The following is a 27,146-nucleotide window of genomic DNA, read 5'->3' as shown; positions in this document are numbered from 1 at the left end:
CTACTGCGAACAACGGGGCCGCTTAAAGCAGGCGATTGACCAGAAGCGTGCAGAATGGGCTAACTAGAAGGGTGTAGTGTTCCACCAGGACAACGCCAGACCACACACATCGTTGATGACTCGTCAGAGGCTACGGGATCTCAGATGGAAGGTTTAATCGCATCCACCATATAGTCCGGACATAGCGCCAAGTGATTACCATCTGTTCCTGTCCATGGCGGACGCTCTTGTTGGTGTAAAGTTGAACTCGAAATAGGCTTTTGAAAAGTGACTGTCCGAGTTCTTCGCACATAAGGAGGGGGGCTTCTACGAGGAGGGTATTATGAAGTTGCCGTTGCAGATTATTGAACGAAATAGGGCATATTTCAACTAAATCTGATCACTGTAACACTTTTTATAAAGCAATGAATAAGGAGCAGAAAAGTGGAAAAGATATTTGACAATTACATATTAGTATGGGAGCTAAGGCAATATTGATCTGATTCATTCCATTTTTGGCATAGAGACAGATTCAGAGATGCAGTAGAACCCTAGATCGACTATAACTTCCTAACATACCTATGTTTAAAAATTCATTCGAACATTCATTAAATGTCCTTAACCAGCCTTAATGTGTGAAAGCTTTTGCAGCTTCTTCCGCAAGCCAAAAATTCCACCAGCAAGTGCGGCATTTATCGTGTTCAAGCCAGAAAAACTTACTAGCTTTGTTTTTTAATTTTTTTGTCATATTTGTAATTTTTGTCATTTTTATCGACATTTAAGTAAATAAATATGTCTCCCATTTCCATGCGAGCGAAATCAGCGAACCGAGACAAGGTGTTGACCAACTGCCGCGCCGCCTGAGCCATTCTTCAATTGTGCAAATATTATGTTATTGTGCACCTGCAATTACACTCTCAACTGTAACGGGCTGCAGCTGCTAAAGAACGGTAATTTTGCGAACAGTTAGCTATCGTTCAGCTGGCTGCCGATAAACTGCCGGCCTGCGAGCCGCACACACATACATACACATGGCAGCGAACACAGTTGTTGAACTCGAAAATTTCGTGTGCTCATAAAGCAATTAACCCACATATACACACACATGAGCATAACACACATATGAGTATAACCATAACACACATACAACACACACACTCTTGGGCAATCAATATGACAATGTGTGGCAGCGGAGAGGTCGCTGGGCCAGCTATTGTGCATTGGCCTGCATGAATTGATATGGCAGCATGCAACAAATTTGCTTATACGCTCATGCAGAGCGGACGGCGGTTGGTCCTTTGGGCAGGACAATGCGGGCACCGAAAATTGCCCGTTCATTTGTGCACTCGAAACTTCGCAAAAAACCGTTGTAAGGGAAATATGTGTTTTAATGGGCGTTAATATGTACATTTATAGGTGCGGCACATGACAGCGTGTCTGAGTGTGTGTGTGAGTGTTTGCATATGCACTCGCCTAGCATTACAATAATTTGCCGTTGTTACTCCAAGCGCAGCAAAAAAGCAAACAAAAACAAGAAAAGGATATTTACACCAGCAGACAAGTGTTTGCGAATCGGTGCAGGTGTTTGGCATAAACAATAACAATAACAACTCCAATTATCAGGTAGTCGAATGGTAACACGCAATTTACAGGTCACTGACTGTCTACAATTTGGGGCGTCAGCGAATGCATTCATATTTAATTCGGAAATAAAATTAAGTTTTTTGAACTTTCAGCAGAAGATTTCAGTGCAAGCATGATTTAAGCAACGAAGCCAGTCACACTTATTGACTGTGGAGGCAGAAAAAGTGGGTCGTAATCTCTTTTTTATCTTCAAGCTGAGATACTGGGTATTGAAAACTGTAAACAAACAACATATGATGAATGCTAAATACCTTGCTGGAGTTAGACCCTTAACGAATCTCATGTAAAGTTCTATATTTCGTGTAATAGGTTTGCCATGTGATCAAATTTGACTCGGACTGACATAACAAAAGTACATTTTCACGTACTTTAATAAAGTTTTTTATAACGCCATTAAAATAGGCTTCTGGGTCAATACAAGTCTGCCGATACATAGCCTTTATTTACAGACACTTGTTCTGTGTAAGCCTCGGTTGGGATGACATTCAGTGCTATTCGTGAAATTTGAACAGTTTCGTCCTGCTCGTAGTTATAACTCCACGTCTTGTCACCATTAATAATGCGTTCGATCACTGTAGGGTCCTCAGCTACATAGCGGTATTTTTACCATGAGTAAAGCAAAGACACTTGTCTTATAGTAGTATTGAGTTGATCCATGAGTGATATTCAGATTCTCTGCGATCTCTTTGATTTAAAGCACTGTTCTTTAACTTTTTTTTGGTATCGTCATTAGCAGAAATGAATGGATTACTCACATGAGGCCGAGTTTCAATGGAGCAATGGTTCAAAGGCTTATTTTTATTACCAACTGAAAAGTCATGATTCATTATTTATTATTACGGAAAATCTGTTCTAATATGTATTACAGATCTTAGGCGATGGAGAGGCAAGGAGCTCATCAAAAGTATCCTGCAATAAATCGATTGTGTCATTGGTTGTATGGCATGTAGCACCGTCTTGTTGCAACCAAAGGTCGCCTACGTCGACATCCATCAATTCAGGCATGAGAAAGTTACTAATCAAAGTGATAGAGCGTTGTCCATTGACCGGCACCCTGAACAGGGTATATTAACTTTGTCACGAAGTTTGTAACACCCAGAAGGACGTCGGAGACCCTATAAAGTATATATATAAATGATCAGTGCGTTGAACTGAGTCGATTTAGCCATGTCCGTCTGACTGTCTCTCTGTCTGTCCGTCTGTCTGTATATATAAGATATCGTTTTGAAATTTTGCAAACATCATTTTCTCTTCAAGAAGCTGTTCATTTGTCAGTGCCGCCGATATCAGACCAGCATAACATATAGCTGCCATACAAACTGAACTATCGGAATCAAGTTGTTGTAAGGAAAACTTTTGCATTTGACAATGTATCTTCCCAAAAGTTGGCATAGATTATTTTTATGGCAAAAAAGTAATCACCTGTGAAGGGTATATTAGCTTCGGTGCAGCCGAAGTTAACGTTTTTTCTTGTTTTGAAGAAATATTGTGCAACGATTATCTCTGCCCATAGCACACACCAAACAGCGACTTTTTGAGGATTTCAAGTTAACTAAACTCAACTCAACTCAACTCAATTCAACTGCACTCAACTCAACTTAAGGAGTTATACGGGTTTACGGGTTTGGGAAAAAATCGGCTTACTTTATTTCTCTAGAATACTGTTCTAAATTTTCAAGTTGATCCGAGTAATAGTTTCGGATATACAGCCTTGAGAACTTGTTCGCTCAAGGTTAGCTAGGCTAAGCAAGTGCGTCGTCTTTAAACGCGTTTTTCTCGAAACCGTGTTGTTAAAGTCGGTTGGTAAAATTTCTCGAAAACTACTCAACCATAAAATTCATGAAATTTTACACAGGCGTTTGAGAAACAATTTTTAAAAACTTGGACAAAGGATTAGTTTTTCGATTACAACTATTTGGAAAAAAATGTCTCGAAACTTTCATTGAAATTTTAATTTTTTTATAGAAATGTCTGCCAAAAATCCTATTTTTAGTCTTTTTTCCTTCGTCTCATTTCTAAGTTAAGAATTTAACTACAACTCGTATATTTTCACTTTAGATGATCCCGTAAGGAGTTATCATGCCAACGCGTTTTTTCCCGGGATCACTGGAAATGGCTTCGCAATGGGCGAGTTAAAGATATTTTCTTTCAAAAATTTCAGAATTTCTTTGTCAATATTGTATGTTTGTAACAATAAAAAATTCTAATAAAATACTTAATTTTTTATGTGAGAAAAATATGTTTGGAAAAGGTTGTTTTTTATCCGAGGAAACCCATGTAACTTGTAGATTATCATCACTCCAAAATGCAACAAGTTTGTTTATTAGCATATCTATTCAACCAAAAGTGAGCTTTATCGCTTAATAGAACTTTCGGTAATCTGTGGCCAAATCGTTTTGAGCCCATTCACCAAACCTACGACGCGCTTGGTTGTCTCCGGCTTAAATTTTTGCACGGGTTAGATTTTGAGGGCTCGCAAACTGACAACCCCTCCGCAAAATCTTTCATAAAGTGAATGGATAGAAAACTCCAATTGTTATGCGTGATGGCGGTTAGACTTATTCGGCACTTCTTCTACTCCACAGCAGCAATAGTGTCTTCGGTGCTCCGGGGATGGGTATTATTCATTAGAGAAAACTTGCGAACTATAGTTGCTGCAATTATTAACCAGCTGAGGCTGATTATGTTGACCGAATATCGGACGCAACAAAGCATTATTTTGGAAATAACTATGGTCTCATTGAAAACTACTCGTCTAAAACAAACTCGGGGTGAAACCGATCAATTTGAAAAATAAGTGGTTGTGATCTCAAAGTTGCTTGTCGAGGGCTTCGAATTGGTTTTGTGTTCACTAAACCTGGCCTGCAGTGCCTTTTTCTGTTTCCAGTGCTCCAGAGAATATTTTCCACATAAACATAAACATAAACATTAAGACAATGAGGAAGTAATCACTGAGACTTAGGCCTAGTTTGAAACCAAATTAAGATCGTACAAAAAAAAAACATGGTCGAAAGTTAAAAGATTGCTATAATCGATGTATCTAGTTGAACAGCGATTCTGATAGTAATAATAAACTAGAGATTTGCAAAAAAAAAAACAACAAAGGAGTCATAGTAAGAACCTAAAATGAGCTGATAGTTCGTTTTAGACTGTATTCTAATAGATTTTCTAACATAGAATAGGGAACAAATTAGAGATTTTAGATTAAGTCGAGGGCTTAAACTAACATATGGGATCAATATATGAAAATATAAAATAATTCTCATCAATTTCGAGATTTTTGTTGAAATGAAGTGTCTTATAAAGTCATTTATGAGCACAGGATCCAAATGAAATTACAAAGCATTGCCTTTAAGGTAGCTGGCAGTCTATTTTGTTCTTCATACATTGATGAATGCAAATAATTTCTGCAAACCTCGTGGGAAATCGCTTTAAGTTTGAGCTTATGTTGTTGTTGTTGAACAAAATATGAGCGAAAAATAGCATAAAAATGAACGAATTTGTAATTATAGGCACTAAAGTCCCCTCCATTAAAAAAAAAAAATTTGTTCGTGAACAAAAATATTACCGTTATTTATTTACTAAGCCGAATAGTAAATTACACGCAATTTCACTGTGTCGACGTTTTGAATGACTAAAACACGAATAAAAATCTGTTGTTGTTGTGGTTGTTGTTATTGTGGCTGTCATGTTGAAAGTAACGGAAAACATGCAAACTGTCACATGAATAAATTTGCGCAAATAATATGCTGTGGCACTTAGCAAACACTTGCAACAAATGTGCGCTGCGGCAGAAAACCAATATTAGGCACGAAAGTCATTTGGGCGACTGTTGCCACACTCAAAAATGCGCAAATCACACGAGCAAATGAGGTGAGCACACACACACACGACTACATACGAACAAGGCACGAAGGCCATAAAAGCGCACAAATAAATACAAATAACATTTACATGCCACACAATTGAAGTTCGCGATGTGTGTGGCGCGTGGTATGGCATGTGGCATGCAACAATTAACAATACATGTGAAATGTGCGCATTTGTGTGTGAATAAATTGATGAAAAGTGTTTGCTGATTTACAGCGCTGCCAACACACACTCGCAATTACAGTTAATATCTCCATGTGTGCGTGGGTGTGTGTGTGTGATGTGGCGCGGAAAATGGGTGATTGAATGGCTCAACGTGCTTATCGGCAATTTGTGGCAATTTACCGTATACAAAGCCTGTCATTTGGCCGCGCAAATAAAACAAAACGAAATGGAATGCGATGCGATGCCAAGCGATACTGTGCTATGTCATGCCATCATATGTCATGCCATGCTATGTCCTCCTCTGCTTTGCGCTGAAATTCAATCGAATGCGCTGCCGGCGTCGGGCGTGTTCGTTTCGCAACTTATGCAAATTCGTTAATAAACGAAAATCTATTTATTTACCATTTGCCACAGTCAACCAAGGCTTTTATTACCGTTATAATCGCAGTGTTGCGCCAGCTTACTCGCTTTAGCACACACACGGCCATTATTTGTGGCATTTTTTGGTGTTTTCGGTGGCATTAAATATTAAATTTGTTGCATGTGGCAATTGCTACGCCCTCTGTCGGCGATTTATGGCGCGGCTTACACATGCCTTTGACACCCGATTCACTCAGCGTGTAATTTTCTGGGCGGTCACTTTAAAACGTTTACAAAAATGTAAATAACAGTGAATGTAAAACAATTCATATGTTCTACTTATTGTTGTTGTACGTTTAAACAGCTGAAAATTTTTCAAATATGTAGATAAGGCCATTTAAAAACTGAACAGTGGAAGGAGCTTGTTGCGATCACGAATATACACATTTTAACATCAATAATTGGAATTGGAAAATTTGCCATTTCATCAGGGAAAAATATACGATCCCACAACGAGTCAAAATTATTTAAATTTACTATCGAAATTCGAAGTCAGCAGCCTTAACTTTAAAAGCGCTACGTCCAATTTTTGGTCGTCATAATCGTCCCTTCAGATCAAAAATTGAGCGTCTAGTGAAAAAATTTGAATCCACAGGCGTAGTATATACAAAGTATTCCCGTGCCAGTGAGACAAAGAAGTGCCCATAGAGTCGAGAATATTGCTGTCGCTAGCGTTTCAGTTAAGGAAGACCCAAATCAGTCTCTCACACATACATAGTTCTCAAGCGTTGGCACCTGCGTGCCGTCGTTGTGGTGAATTTTGCGAAAAGATCTTGTCTTACATTTCTACAAGATCAAATGTACGTGAGAACTTATTATCGCTTATCCACCAGAATTGTTCGGCTGATCCTTGAACGGATCCAGATTCAAAATGAAAATCAAGATTTTCATCTGAATCAAGACTCATTCTGGTCATATTCGTCAATAAGCAAGATATGCGCTATTGGTCAGGAAGCAATCCACACATCATGTGAGTCACCATTGCATCTCGAAACAAGTAAGGAAGGGCTAAGTTCGAGTGTCACCGAACATTCTATACTCTCGCATGATAAAGTGATAATCGAGATGTCATTATCCGCCATTTACATATTTTTTTTATTTTGCTGTAAAATTAATTAGATTAGTAGTTCCAGAGATATGGTTTTTGGGCCATAAGTGAGCGACGCCACGCCCATTTTTAATTTAAAAAAAAAGCCTGGGTGCAGCTTCCTTCTCCCATTTCTTCCGTAAAATTTAGTGTTTCTGACGTTTTTTGTTAGTCGGTTAACGCACTTTTAGAGATTTTCAACATAACCTTTGTATGGGAGGTGGGCGTGGTTATTATCCGATTTCTTCCATTTTTGAACTGTATATGGAAATGCCTGAAGGAAACGACTCTATAGAGTTTGGTTGACATAGCTATAGAAGTTTCCGAGATATGTACAAAAAACTTAGGGGCGGGGCCACGGCTACTTTTCCAAAAAAATAACGACCAAATATGCCCCTCCCTAATGCGATCCTTTGTGCCAAATTTTACTTTAATATCTTTATTTATGGCTAGTTAAACTTTATAGGTTTTCGGTTTCGCCATTTTGTGGGCGTGACAGTGGGGTCGATTTTGCCCATCTTCGAACTTAACCTTCTTATGGAGTCAGAAATACGTGTACTAAGTTTTCATCATAATATCTCAATTTTTCCGACGGACGGACAGCTTGCACGGACGGACGGAAGACGGACGGACAAAAGACATCCGGATTTCAACTCTACTCGTCACCTGATCACTTTGGTATATATAACCTTATATCTGACTCTTTTAGTTTTAGGACTTTATGTGAACAAAACAACCGAGAGTTTGATGTAAATTAACAACAAGTTGTACGAGGTTGTTCAATAAGCTTTGTCATTCGATAAGAGAGGGCATTGCTACTACATTTTGTTCGTACCCCATTCATCTGAACGTATTTAGTGTCGCCGTGTCATAGATTTTTTTTTTCAAATGGAAAAAATTGAATATCGTGCTGTGATAAAATTCTTATTTTCGTGTAGCACCAACAGAAATTCACGAACGAATGTTAAAAGTGTATAATGACCGTTCACCTATAATTAGAACAGTTGAAAGATGGGTTGCTGAATTTAAATATCCAAAAAACGCATGAACACCAGAAATCATAGTCAAAATGTGTGCACAATGGGTGCCGCACTCGCCATGATCCCGAATAAAAACAAGAAGCTAAGGAGTGCTGTGAATCTGGTTGTTCGGCTTCGAGACCGAGAATCGGCCAAGAAGGTCATGGCATCCGTTTTTTGGGATGTGAAAGGAATTTTGTTTATGGATTACTTGCAAAGTGGTGAAATAATTTTGAATATTATTGCAAACTTTTGGACTAGTTGAAGGAAAAAATTCGTGAAAAAAGAACTGGTTTGAAGAAGAAAATAATAATTTTTCATCAGGACAACGCACCGTGTCACAAGAGCTTAAATCCATGAATTAAAGTTCGAAATGTTAAAGGATACGCCACATTCACTAAATTTGGGTACCAACGACTTTCATTTGTTTCCAGAACTCAAAAAATTGATGCGTGGCAAGCGTTTTCCATTAAATGAAGACGTCTTAACGGCTGTTGAAGCGTATTTTGCAGAGCTTCCGCGTATTCTCACTTCAGGGATGGGATCCACAGATTGGCGGATTGTTGAAGCAAGTATATTAAGGTTCAGGGAGATTATACTCAATAATGAAGTGTGTTTTGAATCTTAAAATTGTGTTTTTCTTATCAAACAACAAAACATATTGAACAACCTGGTATGTGGAAATAAAACTTACCCGAGGCCAATTTTAGATGAAAATATGTCTGAATTCCTTTCAACTAATAACAGGTCATTTAAAAAGTCCCCGGACAGTAATTTTATTTATAGGATCCTTAGTTAGCTCTAACCTTCAAAAGATGCGTGTATAAATTTGAAGTGGAATTTCTCGTTATGACAAATTATTCACTTTAGAAGGGAAAAAATACAATCGAGATAGCAGGCAATATTTTCTAAGAATGTATATTGTCAGTGTTGTCATCTATGATGTTTAGTAAACCGGCTGAAGTAGCCTTACGCAAAGTAGAATCATTTTATTGTATTCAATGCAAGCATAGCATGAGTTACATTCTTGTAGCCCTTCGCAAGAAGGCATTTAGGAGATATCTCAGATATTAAATCAAAGAACATAACTGCTGAACATATGTAATTTTCAGGTGTTATCGCCAAAAAAGAGGATTCTAAGAACGTTCTTTTTCCACATGAAAAAATAGCCTGAATATTTTTCATACGAAATTGCGCAAATTTTAGTAATATTCAAACATTTATTATAACTACAAAAACAACCAAAAGCTTAACAATTTTGAAAGTGAAAATCGATCAAACCATTCAAATTACCAAAAATGTTACGTCGATTTTTAAATTTCTACACTCCATCAGTCTATCAGTCTTCTACAAATAAATTGTTAAATAAACAAGAAATTTTACCGAAGTGGAAGCAAGAAAATATGCATTTATGGCCATTTATTTCGATTTATCAAACTGCACTAAATATTTGTATTTGCTCGTGTTTTAAAGGCAAATATACACATAAGTTTGTGTATATTTATTTAGCTCTAACTACTCTGGCATGCAAAATATGAAGGAATGATTTTTCGAATGTGTGTCTCGTATATAGCTTAAACAAATACTACATATGTATAAGTATGTATAACATGCGTGTATATTTGAAAATTTTAGTGAGCAACTTCATAAAGAATTTTATAAGCACTTTATTCAGCTAACATTCGCTACAGCTGAATGAGTGCTGAAAGCTGGAAGGCCTGAAAATATTAAAGTACAATATATGAAAATTTTTTGTACGCACAGTATTGAGGAAAATTAACAAAACAAAAAATATATATATAAAACTATATATATATATATATTGCTTCAAAAATATCATGATACAAATAATTACAATATTTAACTTTCCAGATTCATTCCCAGGGGATAGACTGTTCAGAAGCGGCCATTACTGAATATTACCAGCAGAGATCAAAGTGTTCAGATGAGCTGTAGGGAAAGCCGTGTAGCTAGCCTCTTATTCATAAAAAGGCACCTCTCGAGTTAAAATCTACGTGAACAGCCAAGCAGCAATTAAAGCAGTAACCTTGCATGGCATATCCGTCAGAATTTTCTTGGAAAGCAGGGCAGCAGTGGAGAGTGTCGTCGGAAACAACCGACTACATTTCTACTATTTTCCAGGTCACAAAAGCATGGATGGTAATGAGACAAGGGACGAGATTGCAAAGAGTCGTGTACGGCTGTCATCCGATAACGCGACCGACATTGGTAATTCCATGCATTGTCTTTACCACGATCTGGAAAAGAGCTTTCGATGGAATTTCTAGTTGATCGCAAGACTGCAAAAGTCATGTTAAAAGCAGCAAATCAAAAAGTGTCATTCTTGATAGAAAAGACTGTAAGAACTTGATTGGAATATACACTGATCTGAATCTGCATTATAAAGCTGATAGAGCGAGATAATTGCAGGAAATGTCAAGAGCAAAGCATCAGGAGAACAATGGAGCAACTCTCGTGCAATTGTCTCACAAATCCTCGCTTAAGTCATTTGAGGCCGCCAACAAAGTAAGGCCTAGGCAGGTTCTAGGAAAGTAGTAATAACATCTTTTGAAAACTATCCCACTAGTGGAAGAATGTAAGAAAATTTCCCTGTTACTTTTACTTTTACTTGTATATCAAACCTATACGTGCTATGTTATGTAGAGAGAGAGAGAGAGTGTGTGTTGCTCCGAATCCACAAAAGACCTACAGAACGGTGCTCAAGATTCGAAACACTTTGACTTCTGCATAAGAGGCAATTTGAGAGGTCGTATGCCGCAAATAGTAGAGCATAGGTGAGCTTAAAGCAATTATTCGTTAGACATTTTTATCACTTTGAGATGTGAGCATAAAGAACACAACATCTGTAATGATCATAAAAGGCGGTCACTTAATTCTTGCTATTTGTGTGGAAAAATTACTCAAAATAATTATAAGAATCCCAATCAACCGAAATCAGTAAAAAGGGTATAAAAGAACATTATCTTAATTTCGATCGATTGATGCATGGCGGTTAAAGGCTATAGTTGTCCAACCAGAACAATTTCTCGAGAGATTTTGGCGGTACCTTGGTTAGTAATCCATGCCAAATTTCAAGATGATATTTTGTCAAACCAACAACTTTTCCCTACAAGGACTTTATTTTGGTAGAACAGTTTGTATGACAGCTATACGCTATAGTGCTGTGATCTGAATAATTTCTTCGGATATTATGGTGATACCTGAGATAATAATCTTTGCCAAATTAGAGGACGATGACTAGTCAAATAAAAAATTTTTCCATAGAAAAACTTAAGTTTAATTGGCCAGTTTGTAGGGCAGCTACATGTTAAAGTGCTCCGATCTGAACAATTTCTTCACGGATTATAGCGATGGCTTAGATAATAATCTGTACCAAATTTCATGCAGATAGCTATTCAAATAAAAAGTTTTTCATACAAGGACTAGAGCTGGATCGGACAATTTATATGACAGCTATATGCTTTAGTGGTCCTCTACCGTCGATTCTGATAAAAAAAGTAGCTTCTTAAGGATAAAAAGGTGCGTGGATATTCCCGGATTGATGTCTGAAAAAGTACGGGACTAGTTCGCGTTTGTACAGACGGACCGACAGACAGACGAAGTAAATCGACTCAGTACGTCACGTTGAACATTAAAATATATGCTATATAGGGTCTCCAATGTTTCTTACTGTATGCTATAAACTTCATATATCCTTTTCAGTGTATAAATATTTTAAATATAAGGAGATGGTTTTTCTTTCAACAAATGTTTCACCCTGTATATGAAAAAGTAGCTTAAGAATCCCTCGAAATATTTTTTGGCTTTTGAAAAATGTATAGCTGCTAAAATTTTGCACAACACTTTACAATTTATAATATCTGTGTGCATTTGTAGATACATATGTATGCACTTTTATATATATGTATGTATGCTAGAAAGTCTAAAAATTGCAACAGCTTCCAGCTTTGCTAGCAACAAGCAAACGTTTAGAGAACATACATACATAGAAATTTAAGAGTATAGCGTCTAACTGTGCGCTTAGTCAGCCACACAGCCAACGAGTAGATTTTATTGCAATCAATCGTATCGATTACGCTCACATGTGGCTGTGTGTCTGTTTGTCTGTTTGGCTGTGTGCCGGAGTGCTTGTGGGAGTGTTTGATTTTTGGCTTGCTTTTCGGTTGTAATAAATACACATATAAACACATATACAAGCATGTGGTATCCTGCAGCAATTGCACGCACACATACACACACATGTATATTGAACTTGCCCGCCTCGTGTGTTCGGCCTTATGGTTTATTGCTTGCCTAGGCAATGCTCACCGTCTAACTGGCAGAGGTTTGCTGCACTGCTGGCTTGTTGCATGTGCGTGGGTGTGTGTGTTTATTTGCTGAAATATGCATACGCATGAATGCATAAATTTTCAATTTTGCAACTCCAGCGCTTTTAATTGAAATATAAATGCTGAATGTTTTAATGTTACTTATTCCATTTCACTGCATAAAAGCCAATTATATTTGACCCACATTTAATAGCTGCATTACAGTTGGCTATTTTTATGACACACTACATACATATAAATACACATATGTCTACATATAAGTACCAGCAATTGCCGTTTAGTGTTGGCTATTTTTTAATGGAGTAAGAAATGTTGCAAATAAAAATTTAATGTCGTACACATACACTCACAAACACACATACACCCAAAAATACACACACCCACATATGTAGCAGACTGATTACAAAAAAAAAATCGCCTAATAACCGTTATTTATTAGTATATCATTTGAAAGCAACTCTTTCTTGTCTCAAATTTGCCATACACCATTCACCGTTATGTTAGCGGAAGCGCAATATTTGTCTAACGGTACGTTTATTTCGTTACCATATCGTCGCACGTGTGTTGTTATTAGCGCAAATTTGCGTTTTTGTTGGCAGGAAATAACGGCGCAAATTGCTTTAGCGTGTTGTTGTTGTTGGCAAAAGCGAGGCGCAAAAAGTGTTTTGTTGTGAAAAATGGCAGCCAATTTCCGTTAACAATTCCCCGCGGGCGCAACCAAATGTCTTATGCTGTTAGATAAGAAAAGCTTCTTTTCGGTTGCAGCCATAACTTTATTAAAAGCTGGAGAACCCTTTGCCACTTGGCACTTTTCATCCTTCTCAACCGCCCTTTTATCGCTCATCACGTAAAAAAGCATTTTCACATTCATTAAACAAATGGGTATTTGACAGAAGATGAAGGGATGTGTGTGCGTGCTTTTGAACCTTCGAGTAGCTAATAGGCGTACTTTTCTTCACATAATATAGTCGTTACATGTGTTTTCAGATATAGAAAGGAGAGAGAGAGTGAGCAAGAGCAAGTAAGATAGCTAGAAATGTAGTTAGAGTGTTGGCACTGTTGCGTAAGTCATGGGTTTGACACTATGCAACATTCTTAGCGAAGACACATACCAAATCGCATGGAAAATGCGATTACAAATAGGCCGCTTGTTGGAAGGCCGGTTTAAAACTATTTTCAAAATAGTAACAGAAGAAGTTTTCCTCATTTGCTTTATAGCCCAAACTATCCGCTTAGGAGTGATATGTATTTCGTTCGATACCAAAGGACCTCTCTGGAATACGGTGCACATTAGAATAGGATCTTAAAAAATGGTATGATTTATTCGTGGTTACCAAGCAGCTCTTTTAGGATATAGTCCAGAAAAATTAATCCAAAGTTCCAATGGCGAATTCTACATATTCCCCAAAGGTTTAAAAGGTGAAATAGGACAGGACCTGGTTTCTACTGTTGTCATTCACCCTCAGAGGGTGGCTTCACATGCAATGACTACGATTCAGTCTTTCAGGTCGAAATTGTTAGTATGTACTAGTGAAGATTCCTAGTGGGCTTGTGCTTCAGCCAGCTAGATAATAAACCTTTTAGTGGACAGTCAAGCGACATTTAATGTTATCCGTAGCTGCTTTAAGTTATCCCTAGCTCACTAAGTCTCAGATACGGTAGGCAAGGCAATGAATCGACGATAAGTAGGTAACTCATATAATATTATCTAGGTACCCAATTATATAGGAATAGCAGGAAACGAAAAGGCAGATGAGTTGGCTCGTTCGGGAGTAGCTGAAAACAAAATTTCCCTAAGCTGCCACAGACCAATCAGCTTCTTCATATATTGTCTGAAGCAATGGACCGTAGATGAACATACCAGGACTTGGAACATTAGCAATACAGGGTAAACCATAAAGTATTTTGAGGTGGTGTTGATGGCGGCCAGACCAAAAAGCCTGTACCTCCATGCTAAAGAGCTTCAGGGCATCCACCCTTAAGACCTTAGCATTAGTAAATTGGAAAATTGGATTCCACGGAATGCAGAATAACCGCGGACGACGATGAGACGCTGGAACGTTATCTTTGCGAATTCCAAGCCTTCAGCTGGCTGAGACGGCATATCTTCCACGACTTCCAATGCTCTCACTGAAGAGATATTGAACATTGGACGGGAAAAGAATTAGTTTTCTTACCAAATCCATTGAGTTGCTTTATAAGGCATAATTTGATTACCAACAGCCTTCTGCGGTTTGGCGCTCCGCCTATTACTTTTTTAATCCACCAACCAAGTATTTTTAATAAATTTTGAAACCATCTACAACAAGAGAGATACCCAAAAACTCATTTATTGCAAAACATTCACTGCTGTCCGCTAATAGACCTCCCTTACTGGATTTGTTTGCTAACGCTCAACTTTGGATTTAAGTGTGGCATCTCTACAGCTTAAAAGCTTCACAGAGCTGTACAAGAAAACCAAAGCAGTCACAAGCGAGTCATAAAAATCTTTGCTGCATATTTTTTTCAGCGCACGCTTTATGGTGGCACCTTACTTTGGCACTCCAGTTAGTTTTTGTTTCTGTGTTTTTGGGTGATTTTTTTTTTGTTTTTCTGTAAAATTCCGCACTTTTTATAAACAACAGTTAAAGTCAAATAGGCATATGCCCATTTTATGGACTGTGCTTTTATGACTTTTACCTTTTTGCCTTTATTTCAAAGGCTTGCCTGCTAAATTGCCTCGTCTTACCAGCATTTAACTGTGTTTACGGCTTGTGAGACTCGGGCGAAATGATTTTTGTTTTCTGCTTTTTTTATGGTTTCTGTTTTATTTTTTTGTTTTTTGCTAGAAAGTTTGCAGTCGTTATCAAAATTCAGCTGCTAAACACTGCGAGGCTTTTGTATTTGGGTGCACATATAGTATGTACATATAAACATTTATATGTATACTATATATATAAATTTATATGCTTGCTTATATACTTTCCTTTGCGTAAATACTTTATAGTATTACCAACAAACAAATAAACAAACAAAAAAGGCACAGCTTTAATCAGCGCCATCTTTTATTTCAAGCAAATAGACATGAATCACTCGCTTAACCTGCCATTAGATTACGCATAGCGGCATCTTACTGTCTTTATCTCCGCCTTTGCACTCGAAAATCTGTTTTTCTGCGTTTGCTTCATCTCACCCGGCGGTTTGATCGAATTATCTTTTTCTTAGTCAGTGAGCAGTTAAAGTGCTTCAAGTGCTGTGTGAGCAGCACCAACGAGGTGCAGCAAATTTGAGGTTAGGTTAGGTGAGCAGCAGTTGTTGTTATTTTGCTGTTGCTGTTCTTCTTATAAGTGAGCGTTTGATATGCCATGAAGCTGTTTGAAAGCGAAATAAATCTACAATTAATGGAGTTTTTGAAGTGAAATGTGCAAAGCTTTAAGCCACACGCTTTGAACTTTCACTTTTTAAAAGTTTTCGCTTGTTTATGTGTTTTTAAGATACTCACATAGCCAAGCAGTTTTAGAAATGTGTTTAAATTGGTTTTTGAAGTTTATACATTTTTTGTTTTGAATAATATTTAATGCGTGCAATTTATTGCTTTAAGGTTAAGGACTTCAATTTATCTTCGAATGCAGCACTTCAAACGACAACTGATGATCAACACGTTAATAGAATGAAGGAATTGGCGCTTGAGAATTGTGGGTTAACAGTCAGAGATTTTACTGGCATCGTTGGATTTTCGAAAAAAAATTTTTAAATTCTTACTTTTAAGAATTCTAATAAATAATAAAAAATTATAAAAAAAAAAAAAAAATTAGTAAAAATATCTACTGTGTTTTTGTAAGGCTCTTAAAAAATACCGAAAGGTTATAAAGCCGCCAGAGCGTATGAGTAATGTTCGAACATTGCTTTTCATTACTTTCATTACTGCCTTTATAATCAAAAGGCTATTCGTTTATTACTCATACAGCCTTATTATGAAATATTTTTAATTATCAATAATTTTTTATGAAGAGCTGCCACTTATTTGAATTTTTTTATTTTAAGTCACTGGAAACATACATGCACTACAACAATTATGGTTAGAGGTTCAAGAAGGTTTACAGTTGTGGTTATTTTTAAGTAATGTTGCCATATTTTTAAATTTTTTCATGTAATTATCAAATGAAGTTTTAACCCACGATATTGTAAGCAACTGCTGTCAAATAGGAGAAAAGTAATTGAGATTATATGACGTAGTAATCACTTTTTAGCAGAGTTGCCACCTATTTAAAAAATATTTAATCACCACTTTTTTTCACTGATTGATATATTAAACTACTGGTGACAAATAAAAGAAATTGAGTTCCTCACTTTTTAGCAGAGTTGCCACCTATTTAAAAAAATTTGAACCAGAAATTATTGGACTCGATTGATATATTAAACTACTGGTGACAAATAAAAGAAATGGAGTTACTCACTTTTTAGCAGAGATGCCACTTATTTAAAAAAATGTTGAATTAACATTTTTTAATGATTGATACATATGTACGTATGTATATTAAACAACTGGTGACACAAAAAAATTGATTAAATCAAAAAATCGTTGTCACATTATATTATATTCGTCAAAAGTTGCCACCTCTTTAGAAACCCTAATTTGGATTGGCATAAAGATGAGCAAAAAGTGCACTCTAACCTAATCTCAGGTTAAATACATTAAAACATTAGTAAAAAAACAGGAAATACGGAACATCGAGGGAGGCTAAGTTAAACCATTTTGATTTTATTTGTTGAAAAGAGTTGCCAATGTCTTCAAAATTTGAATACACTTAATTAATAATATTAAGTATTTGTTACAAACTGGTTATGCGATAAGAAAAGTTTGAAAGCGCTTACGTTTGAACATATTTTTTAAGGAGTTGCTTGCTACTCATTTAAAAAATGTTAAAAATTGCAAAAAACAAAAAATAGGAAAAAAACTTTAGTCAAAATAATTAACATATTTAAAACTTCAAAATGCAACTCATCAAAAATTCACTATTTCAACAAATTGTTGAGGTCAAATCAGAAACTGCATATTACACCCACCTCCAAAAAGTTCATGGCAAATAAAGCAAAGAGGCATCACTCTTGACCAACAGCAACGCTGAATGACCCGTACGACACGAGCGACCCGCAGGCCGCCCAAAGCATGCGGATATTTGCAATAAAATGAAACAATAAAATAGTTTAGTAAACTTATATGAATGTTTGTGCGGACTCTGACTGCCAAGTGGTTGACCAGCCGGCGAGCATGAGAGCGTGTGTGTGCGGAAAAGTTGCTTGATTTATTTCAATGCTGAAAGTTCGCTGGAACTATTTTAAATTGTTACCTGCATATAATAAAGTGCTTGAGCATTTATATGCGACTAACTGCTCGCTGGTGTGTGTTTGTGTGTGCGGGTGCGGGTGCGGGTGCAAAGGACCGAGCGCACCGTGCGGACAGTTGTGCGGCGGCTTAACTCAGCTTAATTGCAATGTTTGTTATCAATGTAAGTACACACTTTGCATATTCTCATGACATTAAGCCACACACACACGCACACAGACATATATTTGAACGGACATCTACTACAATGCGAAATAAAAAGTCTGCCGTGCGCTTTGCTGCTGCTGTTGGGTTTTAAGCGATTACAAGCCTTGCACACAATTCCATTAAGTGCGACTGTCTCGTGTATGAGTGTGTGTGCAGATAAGTGTGTGTGGCGCTGTCAGAAGTTGGAGCCTGGGATTGCGCTCCGGTCAACAGGTACAATTGTAAAGGTGATTAAATGTTGCTCTTTATGCCTTCTATGTTGGAGTGGATATGACAAATTACAAGCAGTCCAGTTGTAAGTAAAAGTTATCAAACTAAGTAGTAGGTGTGTGTGCGTGCGGGTGCATGAGTGTGAGTGCGAGTAAGTGTGTAAATCCGTACTCTCTGATGAATTAAGCGGTTTTTGTTGCGAAAACTTCTATGAATTGCTTGCAGTTTAAAGGTGGCGTGCACATGAGGGTAGATAAATGAAAAATCAGAGACAGGACTTGAATATTTAAGCAAATGACTGATATAGGGGCGTGTTTGAAATTGGTAGAAGCAAATAAAACTATTTAAAGTCCAATAATACTCGTATTATGTCGATGTTTCCTTATGAGTGTTATAAGCTTTGTGGTTAATTTAAAACACCTTGCACAGGGTATACAAATATTTAACCGAAATAATTTTTAATCATTGAGTTACATACCTTAAGTTTCAAATATGTACTTTATAAACTTAATTTAACAAAAAATTAAAAAAGGTGGCAACACTGATACAAACTATTATTAACTTTTGGCGTTGTCTATACATGTTGATTTCAAAATAATAGAGCAATATTTAATTTTTTTCATTTTAGTTTTTTAATTTGTTAAACAGGTGGCAACTCTACTGTAAATTATTTTATTTCAAGTACGCTTATGATCTTTGGTTACTTATAATATAATACGGGAATTTAGATATTTGCATCAATTTAGGCAATTATATTTGAAGCTTGAAATAAGTGGCAACACTCCTAAAAATATTTTTAGTAGCCTTCGTTAATGTTATTTGTTTACCTGGTATCAACATTCGTTAGTATTGTCAAAATGATTAATCTTGTAAAAAGTTAAACAGGTGGTAACTCTTCTCGGATTTATTTTAAACAATATGCCCTATTGAAATTGTTAAGTTCCAACTAAACTTGAAAGGCTTAAACTTTTTTTGTTCTACATAATTCTGTAAAAAATGTAAGCAGATGGCAAGTCATTTACGAATTAATATCAACAGTGTCTCAGTATATAAAAGTTTTAGCTTAATTTTAAACCTTCAAGCCGTTTCTTGTAAATCATCCTTGTTTTACACTGAATAACCCGGATGACATATTCAGATCAGAACAGTTTTCGATACGATGGCACTACGGATGCCAACGGATACTTGCTAAGTTGGTAGGGCTGTCCTTAATCAATACACCAAATAGGAGCACGATCTGTCAACCAGTTTGCTTACAGCAGCTCTTAAGTCGGTACACCTCGGTGGTGCGCAGCTATTTTTTCAATGAATGAAAATATCAAAAAAAGAATTTGTCTCCAATTTTGTATTACTAACCAAATTTTGTGTCTGTTATCGTTGCAAATGTTGGATGAGGCTTGCGGTGATGCAGTTATATCAAAAACACAAGTCTACGAAAAGGTACAAAGACGGTCGAGAGGTCGTTGAAGACATACCTCGTACTGAACCTTCGACCTCTTCAACTGATGAAAATATTAAAGAAGTGAAATAAATAAGGGTTGAAAATCATAAGGCAAGGGTTAGAGATATGGCAAGAGAGCACAGAGAGCAAGATCTTTGGCAAGCCCGTTTGAATGATTTTGGTGGATATTTTGAGAACGATATTGGTGAATTTTTTCCAAAAAGAGTACCATGAACTGGTGGCTTACGGCATGCTTGATCGTGCGTATTCCGGTCCCACATTCATGGAAAGCATTATAACTGCCAATAAGACTTGGGCTTATGACTTTGACATGCAAAAAAGTCAACAGACATCGGAATGGAGGGAAAAATAGGAACCGAAACCAAATAAACCACTCCAAAGCCGCTGAAAAATCCGTGTGATGCTCTTTGCTTTTTTCGATATTCGTGGTTGGGTGTATCATGAGTTTGTTCCGGAGGGACAGTGGGTCAATAAAGGTTTCTATTTGGCCGTATTAAGGCGTTTGCGTGAGAACCTCTGCCGCAAACGGGTCGCATAGAGTCACGACTGTGATCGCATTTAAAACCAAAAATGAAATGAATACCATCGATTAACAACCCTTTTCACCAGATTTGGCTCCGTGTGATTTTTTATTGTTCCCCAAACTGAAATTGTCACTTCTGGAACACGTTTTCAGCCAATCGAAGAGTTGAAGCAGTAAAAAGTGCTTATAAAAAGTGTTTCGTGGATTGGAAGATTGGTTGATATGAATGTATTACATCTGTTGGGGATTGTATTGAAGGTAACAAAATAAATATTGATGAATAATTTAATATTTTGCATTTAATTTACAAAATCCGGAAGCTTTTTTGTCGCAATGGATATTGCTGTTCTCCAACGTAAAACGAAAGGCGAGCTGTAACTTAATTAGTGCCTCCTCCATTTTCAGTTTAAGCAACTTTAAGAGTTTATTATATTGCTTGATTGTTGTCTGTATAATTTTGTGTTTTGTATAGACATATTAGCAGCGTAAGTTTATCTGATATTTTCTGTCATAGTATTGGACCTCAGTTATGCATACTAACTCGCCCTCAAAATCAAAACAGCTCAAAACATAAAAAAATTAACTTCTCAGCCAGTATAAAAAAAAACAAAAACTAGTCCAGATGTGCATGTTCTATGGCTCGGAGTGTGCAGAAAAAAATGCAAAAATTACGCGGTTTTCCGTTAACTGTAAAAACAATATTTTCACCTTCCTGGTATGACATGAATTTTCCACATCAAACGTTCTGCAACCAAGAGATACTAAATAGAAATTTCCAAAAATCAGAATTTAATTTAGAAATTCATTAAAACGCGAAGGCAATAAAAACTAAAAGAGAAACTGGAATAATAGCAGTAAAGCGGAATTTTCCGCCCACACACACTTACATACATACGCAACAATTATGCAAAATAAAACGCGCTGTTTTTTCAGCTGACACTGTGCGCAATGACTGCGCGCCAAGCAGCGTAAAAATTATAAAATGTCATAGACACATCCATGCGCACACAGAATCACACCACCACACACATACTAGAAACATAAATGCAAAATAACAAACACATATGCATACTCACGCACACACACGCAGTTATTTGTTTACTTTTATTACAAAGTGACCGCGTTGCTATCACGCTACTACATAAATCTAACACACTGACATTTTTATTAGTTGTTGCAGTAGTAGTAGTATTGTTGAGCAGGTTGATAATTCAACGCTTGCCGTTACAACGGATAATCATATTTAAAAACAATAAAAGTTTTCCAATTAAGTCCTGCTGAAATGGTATTTATTTGCATTTCTTTTTTGGACATCTGTTTTTGCTAACCCAGTGTGTGTGTGTGAGTGTGTGAGTACGTAAGTGTGGGTGTGGGTAGATAAAGTTTTTTATTGTGTTTCGTGGCGATTTTCACTTAATTTTTACCTTTTTGGTTTTGAAACGTTTTCATTTGTGTTGATGACTGATAATACATGAATTTTGGAGCAGCTCGTTATACGGATACTCAAGGTAGTGTTGCTGCTTAACTTCAACGCATTTCATTTGCATTGTATATTTAGAGTGGAATGCTGCTTAGGGGGTTTTATGTTTGCTTGAATGTGTTTGAACTCGAAATATTTTATTCATGAGCGGTGCTGCCACCTGTTTCGTAACTTTATGTAAAATGTTCACATACGTATTAAAATAAAGATAACCACCTGAATTTTGGCACACAAAAATTAAAACCACATTTCTGAATAGTTGTGCTGAACAGAGTTGCCAGCTGTTTTAATTTTTTTCAATAAAAAAACTGATTACGCATATTTTAACATGAGCGTAACCGAATAATATTTTGGTTGTATGTATATATTTCAAAACAGAGTTGCCACATATTTGAAAAAATTGGAAAATATTTCAAATAAAAGGTATGCAACTGCAGACGATGATGCTTATTTTCCAAAATAAAATTTTCGTTGTATATACATATGTATTTTTAACAGCATTGCCACCTGTTTGAAAAAATTGGAATATATTTCAAATAAAAGGTATGCAACTGCAGACGATATTGCTTACTTTACAAAATAATATTTTCGCTGTATATATTTTTAACAGAGTTGCCACCTGTTCGAAAAAAAATTGAAAAGATTTTAAATTAAAGGTTACCAACTGCAGATGATGAAGCTAACGTTAAAAAAAATTTCTGGGCAGTGTTGCCACCTGTTTAAAATTTTTGTTTACATTAAATTAAACATTTTTATTTAAAGGTGTTATAGAAAAAGGATATTAAACAAACCGTTTCAAAAGTATTCCGCTGAAATAAATAAAAAAAAATGTTGCCACCTGTTTAAAATTTTTGTTTACATTAAATTAAACATTTTTATTTAAAGGTGTTATAGAAAAAGGATATTAAACAAACCGTTTCAAAAGTATTCCGCTGAAATAAATAAAAAAAAATGTTGCCACCTGTTTGAAAAATTGCTTGACAGAAAATTAGTTGAAAAACTGAACATCAGAAGATATGTTTATTTGAAACAACATAGCACGAATTTTTGTCCAAGTAAGACTCAGCGACTTCGGATCAATCCCACGTACGAACCTAACCTAACAACATTGGTCTACATGAAATATTTATTGAAAATTCGGCGTTTGACACTAATTATTTATACCACTTCTAAAAAATTAATTATAACAAAAAGAACTTCTTTTTTTTAATAAAAAAATATATAATTTTCAAAAATCCCTCTTGTTGCTGACTAACACTATAGCAAATTTCACTGTTGTCCACTAACCGTGACATTTTTACCAAAACTTATTGAAATTTAATTGAATTAAATACTATTATTTAAGTGTTGCTATTATATTATTATGCACAATTACTTTATCTAATTTAATTCGTTAATTCTGTTTTAATTGAAAAAAGCTCAATAATAATTACTCATTCTTTAGTTAGAATAGTATTTCGGAAACGATTAATTTAAGCTTGTAGAGCAGTGTTAAAATACAATGAAATACCAAATTTTATTTCAGATTCAAATAATTGTTTGATACGTGCACCTATACACGTATGTATGTATATACACGTAAGCACATACATGTACTAAAGCAACGCTCGCCATAAAAGCTAATAACACAGCAACTTCATTAGTAACGCAGCTAATATTGGCTAACGCATACACCCTACAATTACGCAAACACATTCATTTACATACATATACGTATATATGTATATGAACATTTTATTAAATTTTCCGCGCATACCATGGAACGGAATTTATACCGTTAACACTAATATGCGAAAGTTTATGATTTTGTGTTCCGCTAATTAAATCGGCTGTACACACGCGCAACGCCAACAAATGCACTCCAAATTGTGTTAGTTCACAAATACAGACATACACACATACACATATACATACATGTTAATACACGCTTACATGGCCTAGCAGCTGTTTTATTTGGCGCTGCATAAATTTGCCTTGTTACAGATAAAGAGTGACACTTATAAACTGAAATATGCAAATTACCTACGTGCAACGCGAAATTGTTAACCCAAAATGCCAAAATGGCAGACTAATGCATACACAAATCAACCCTTATGTTTGTCGGATTGTGCAGTTAGTTGTGCGCGCTTTTGTTTTGGTAACGAAAATTCAATGAAGAGCTCTATAGAAATCTATTTATTTGGGTTTTGAAACTAAAAATGGCAAATAGTAAGCCTAAATGTTGCATGAATAGTGATGAGCATTTATTTAAACATCATTTTATTAATCGAAACTTAGGTTGCGTATACGCCCCGGCGTACAATATGAACTACGACTATTTGTATGCGCAGGATAACCATTTTGGCATTTAGTAGCACGTGCTTAAACTGACTAATTTGAATGGCAGTTGGCATAAATAAATACAATAATTATAGTAAGGCGTATTTATGTATGTATGTGCTTAACTCAATGGCAAAAAGTTAGGCAGAAAATCACTAAGCGGATTGCTGCTGTCTTTTCTTTGTACTATGCTAGGCACAAGCTTTAAGTAAGCATACTAAATACTAACGGGTGATTTTTTTGAGGTTAGGATTTTCATGCATTAGTATTTGACAGATCACGTGGGATTTCAGACATGGTGTCAAAGAGAAAGATGCTCAGTATGCTTTGACATTTCATCATGAATAGACTTACTAACGAGCAACGCTTGCAAATCATTGAATTTTATTACCAAAAATCAGTGTTCGGTTCGAAATGTGTTTATCGACAAATTTTGTTCAGCGATGAGGCTCATTTCTGGTTGAATGGCTACGTAAATAAGCAAAAATTGGCCGCATTTGGGGTGAAGAGCAACCAGAAGCCGTTCAAGAACTGCCCATGCATGCATCGCGAAAAATGCACTGTTTGGTGTGGTTTGTACGCTGGTGGAATCATTGGACCGTATTTTTTCAAAGATGCTGTTGGACGCAACGTTACGGTGAATGGCGATCGCTATCGTTCGATGCTAACAAACTTTTTGTTGCCAAAAATGGAAGAACTGAACTTGGTTGACATGTGGTTTCAACAAGATGGCGCTACATGCCACACAGCTCGCGATTCTATGGCCATTTTGAGGGAAAACTTCGGACAACAATTCATCTCAAGAAATGGACCCGTAAGTTGGCCACCAAGATCATGCGATTTAACGCCTTTAGACTATTTTTTGTGGGGCTACGTCAAGTCTAAAGTCTACAGAAATAAGCCAGCAACTATTCCAGCTTTGGAAGACAACATTTCCGAAGAAATTCGGGCTATTCCGGCCGAAATGCTCGAAAAAGTTGCCCAAAATTGGACTTTCCGAATGGACCACCTAAGACGCAGCCGCGGTCAACATTTAAATGAAATTATCTTCAAAAAGTAAATGTCATGAACCAATCTAACGTTTCAAATAAAGAACCGATGAGATTTTGCAAATTTTATGCGTTTTTTTTTTTTAAAAAGTTATCAAGCTCTTAAAAAATCACCCTTTACATAGGATTTAAATAAGCTTAGTAGGCACACGATTGGGCAAAAAATTTCCCTTTTGTTCGCATAATAGTATATATTTATCTATATAATACAGATATACATATATAAATATATCTACGTATGCTACTACCATATTCAATTAAGCGCTTTTTATTTAGCAAATGACAGGTCGCAAGTCATTCATTGTAACTAAATTTAATTACAGGAACACGTGTTCTATGCTGAATAGTATAAGTAATGAAAGCACCTCTAGGAATGCATATGGGAAGGAAGAAATGTAAATATATAAAAGCAGTAAGAGTAGTTTAAGGGGTTACATGGGCTAACGGGTTTCAAAAAATCGATTTTTTTTGCCTTATTAAATTCTATAACATCTCTATAATATTGTCCTACACTTTCAAGCTGATCCGAGTAATAGTTTCGGTGATACAGGCTTGAGAACTTATGCGCTCGAGGCTAGCTAGGCTTCGTGTGGCGTTTTTAAACGTGTTTTTCTCGAAAATATGCGTTTGAAGTTGGCTGGCAAGATTTCTCGAGAACTATTCAAGCGATCTTCATGAAATATAGCACAGACCTTTGAGATAGAATTCCCGGACGATGCTTTTTTTTTGTTTACAACTATTTGAGAAAAAGAATGTCTCAACATTTTCACTGAAACTTTAATTTTTTTTGTAAAAATGTGGGTCAAAAATCTAATTCTCAGTTTTTTCTCTTCGTTTTAAGTTAAGGTTTTAACTAAAACACGTATTTTTCCACTTTAGATGACTTTGTAAGCAGTTATCCGGCCAACGCGGTGGCTTCTTCTTTCCGAGGAATCGCCGGCGTTTTAATGGACGAGTTTAAAATATTTTTTTTCAAAAATTTCAGAATTTCCTTGTAGTATGTGTATGTTTGTAAAAATTAAAAATTCTAATAAAATATTTCGTTTTTTATATGAGAAAAAAATTGTCGAAAAAAGGCTGTTTTTGACCCGAGGAACCCATGTAACTCAGTACGGACTTGCACGTGTACCTCTGCAAAAGTTATTAATTCATAAAACTCTAAAATAGATTCGCAGCCATCTCCTCTTATAAAGTACTATTTTATCGGCATTTGAAATTTATAGTTTTCAGACTATCAAAGCAGAAGAACATCTCACAATAAAAGTTAGATATTTCAACAAAAATATTTCTACAAAGAGTTGAAATTAATGTCAACTTTGCTTCTGGTTGGAACGAAAGCAGTATAGTTAGCGAATCTATATTTTTCAGAACTCTTTTAATTAATACGCTGATCAAATTACCTCTTTTTCATTATAATCGGCACATTATTTCACTTACTTAATCATTGAACAATATACAATTTATAATAAATTTATTATATTTGCACTCACCTGCATTGAACGTCGACTGGAGCCGCTATTCGAGCGCGAGAGCATCGGTGGTCGACGTTTGGTGGCACCACGTCCGGCCAATAAATTATTCAGCAAAGATGGCGAACGAGCACATATGAATGCATGAAATGAGGATACAGTGAAGACGCCCAATTTATTCAAAGTGTTCTTAGTTGGCCGTGAGACGTGTGTGAGCAAGGACTGAAAGGAAAGAAATTTTATTTTCGTAATTAATATACAGAAATCCAAAAAAATATGATAATTCTGGCACTTGTGCTGCGTTAATATTAATGTGTGCTTAGAATAATAATTTTATTTGTATGAGTTAGCGTTTTTCCGTTTGGAATTCTGAAATTTTTTGCTGAAAGCTGTGTTCCTTTGGTTACTTGAATAGATGAACCTACATCCATCCATTAGTATATAACTAAATTTCCAGTCATCCGTGGACCTGTTTTTCCAAGAGTTTTCTCTTGACAAACTTTCAAATTCGTACAGTGACCCAATGAACATTTTTGGTAGTGTATTCCAATTTCGAACTTCCAACAAC

The 27,146-nt window shown here is 36.1% G+C and overlaps 1 protein-coding gene across 6 annotated transcripts in view; it reads right to left on the bottom strand.

Annotated features, from left to right (window-relative positions):
* LOC105233520 (protein still life, isoforms C/SIF type 2) overlaps positions 1-27,146 on the bottom strand; it is a 326,314-nt gene that overhangs the window by 150,681 nt on the left and 148,487 nt on the right. For all 6 annotated transcript variants that reach the window (XM_049457987.1, XM_049457988.1, XM_049457989.1 and 3 more), the window contains exon 7: positions 26,600-26,800. In XM_049457987.1, coding sequence (XP_049313944.1) covers positions 26,600-26,800 — 201 coding nt within the window. The remainder of the gene's footprint in view (positions 1-26,599; positions 26,801-27,146) is intronic.

Source organism: Bactrocera dorsalis, chromosome 5 (genome assembly GCF_023373825.1).
Source record: "Bactrocera dorsalis isolate Fly_Bdor chromosome 5, ASM2337382v1, whole genome shotgun sequence".
Taxonomy (NCBI): Eukaryota; Metazoa; Arthropoda; class Insecta; order Diptera; family Tephritidae; genus Bactrocera; species Bactrocera dorsalis.
Note: the sequence above shows the minus strand (reverse complement) of the source record. Positions and strands in the feature narration are given on the sequence as shown.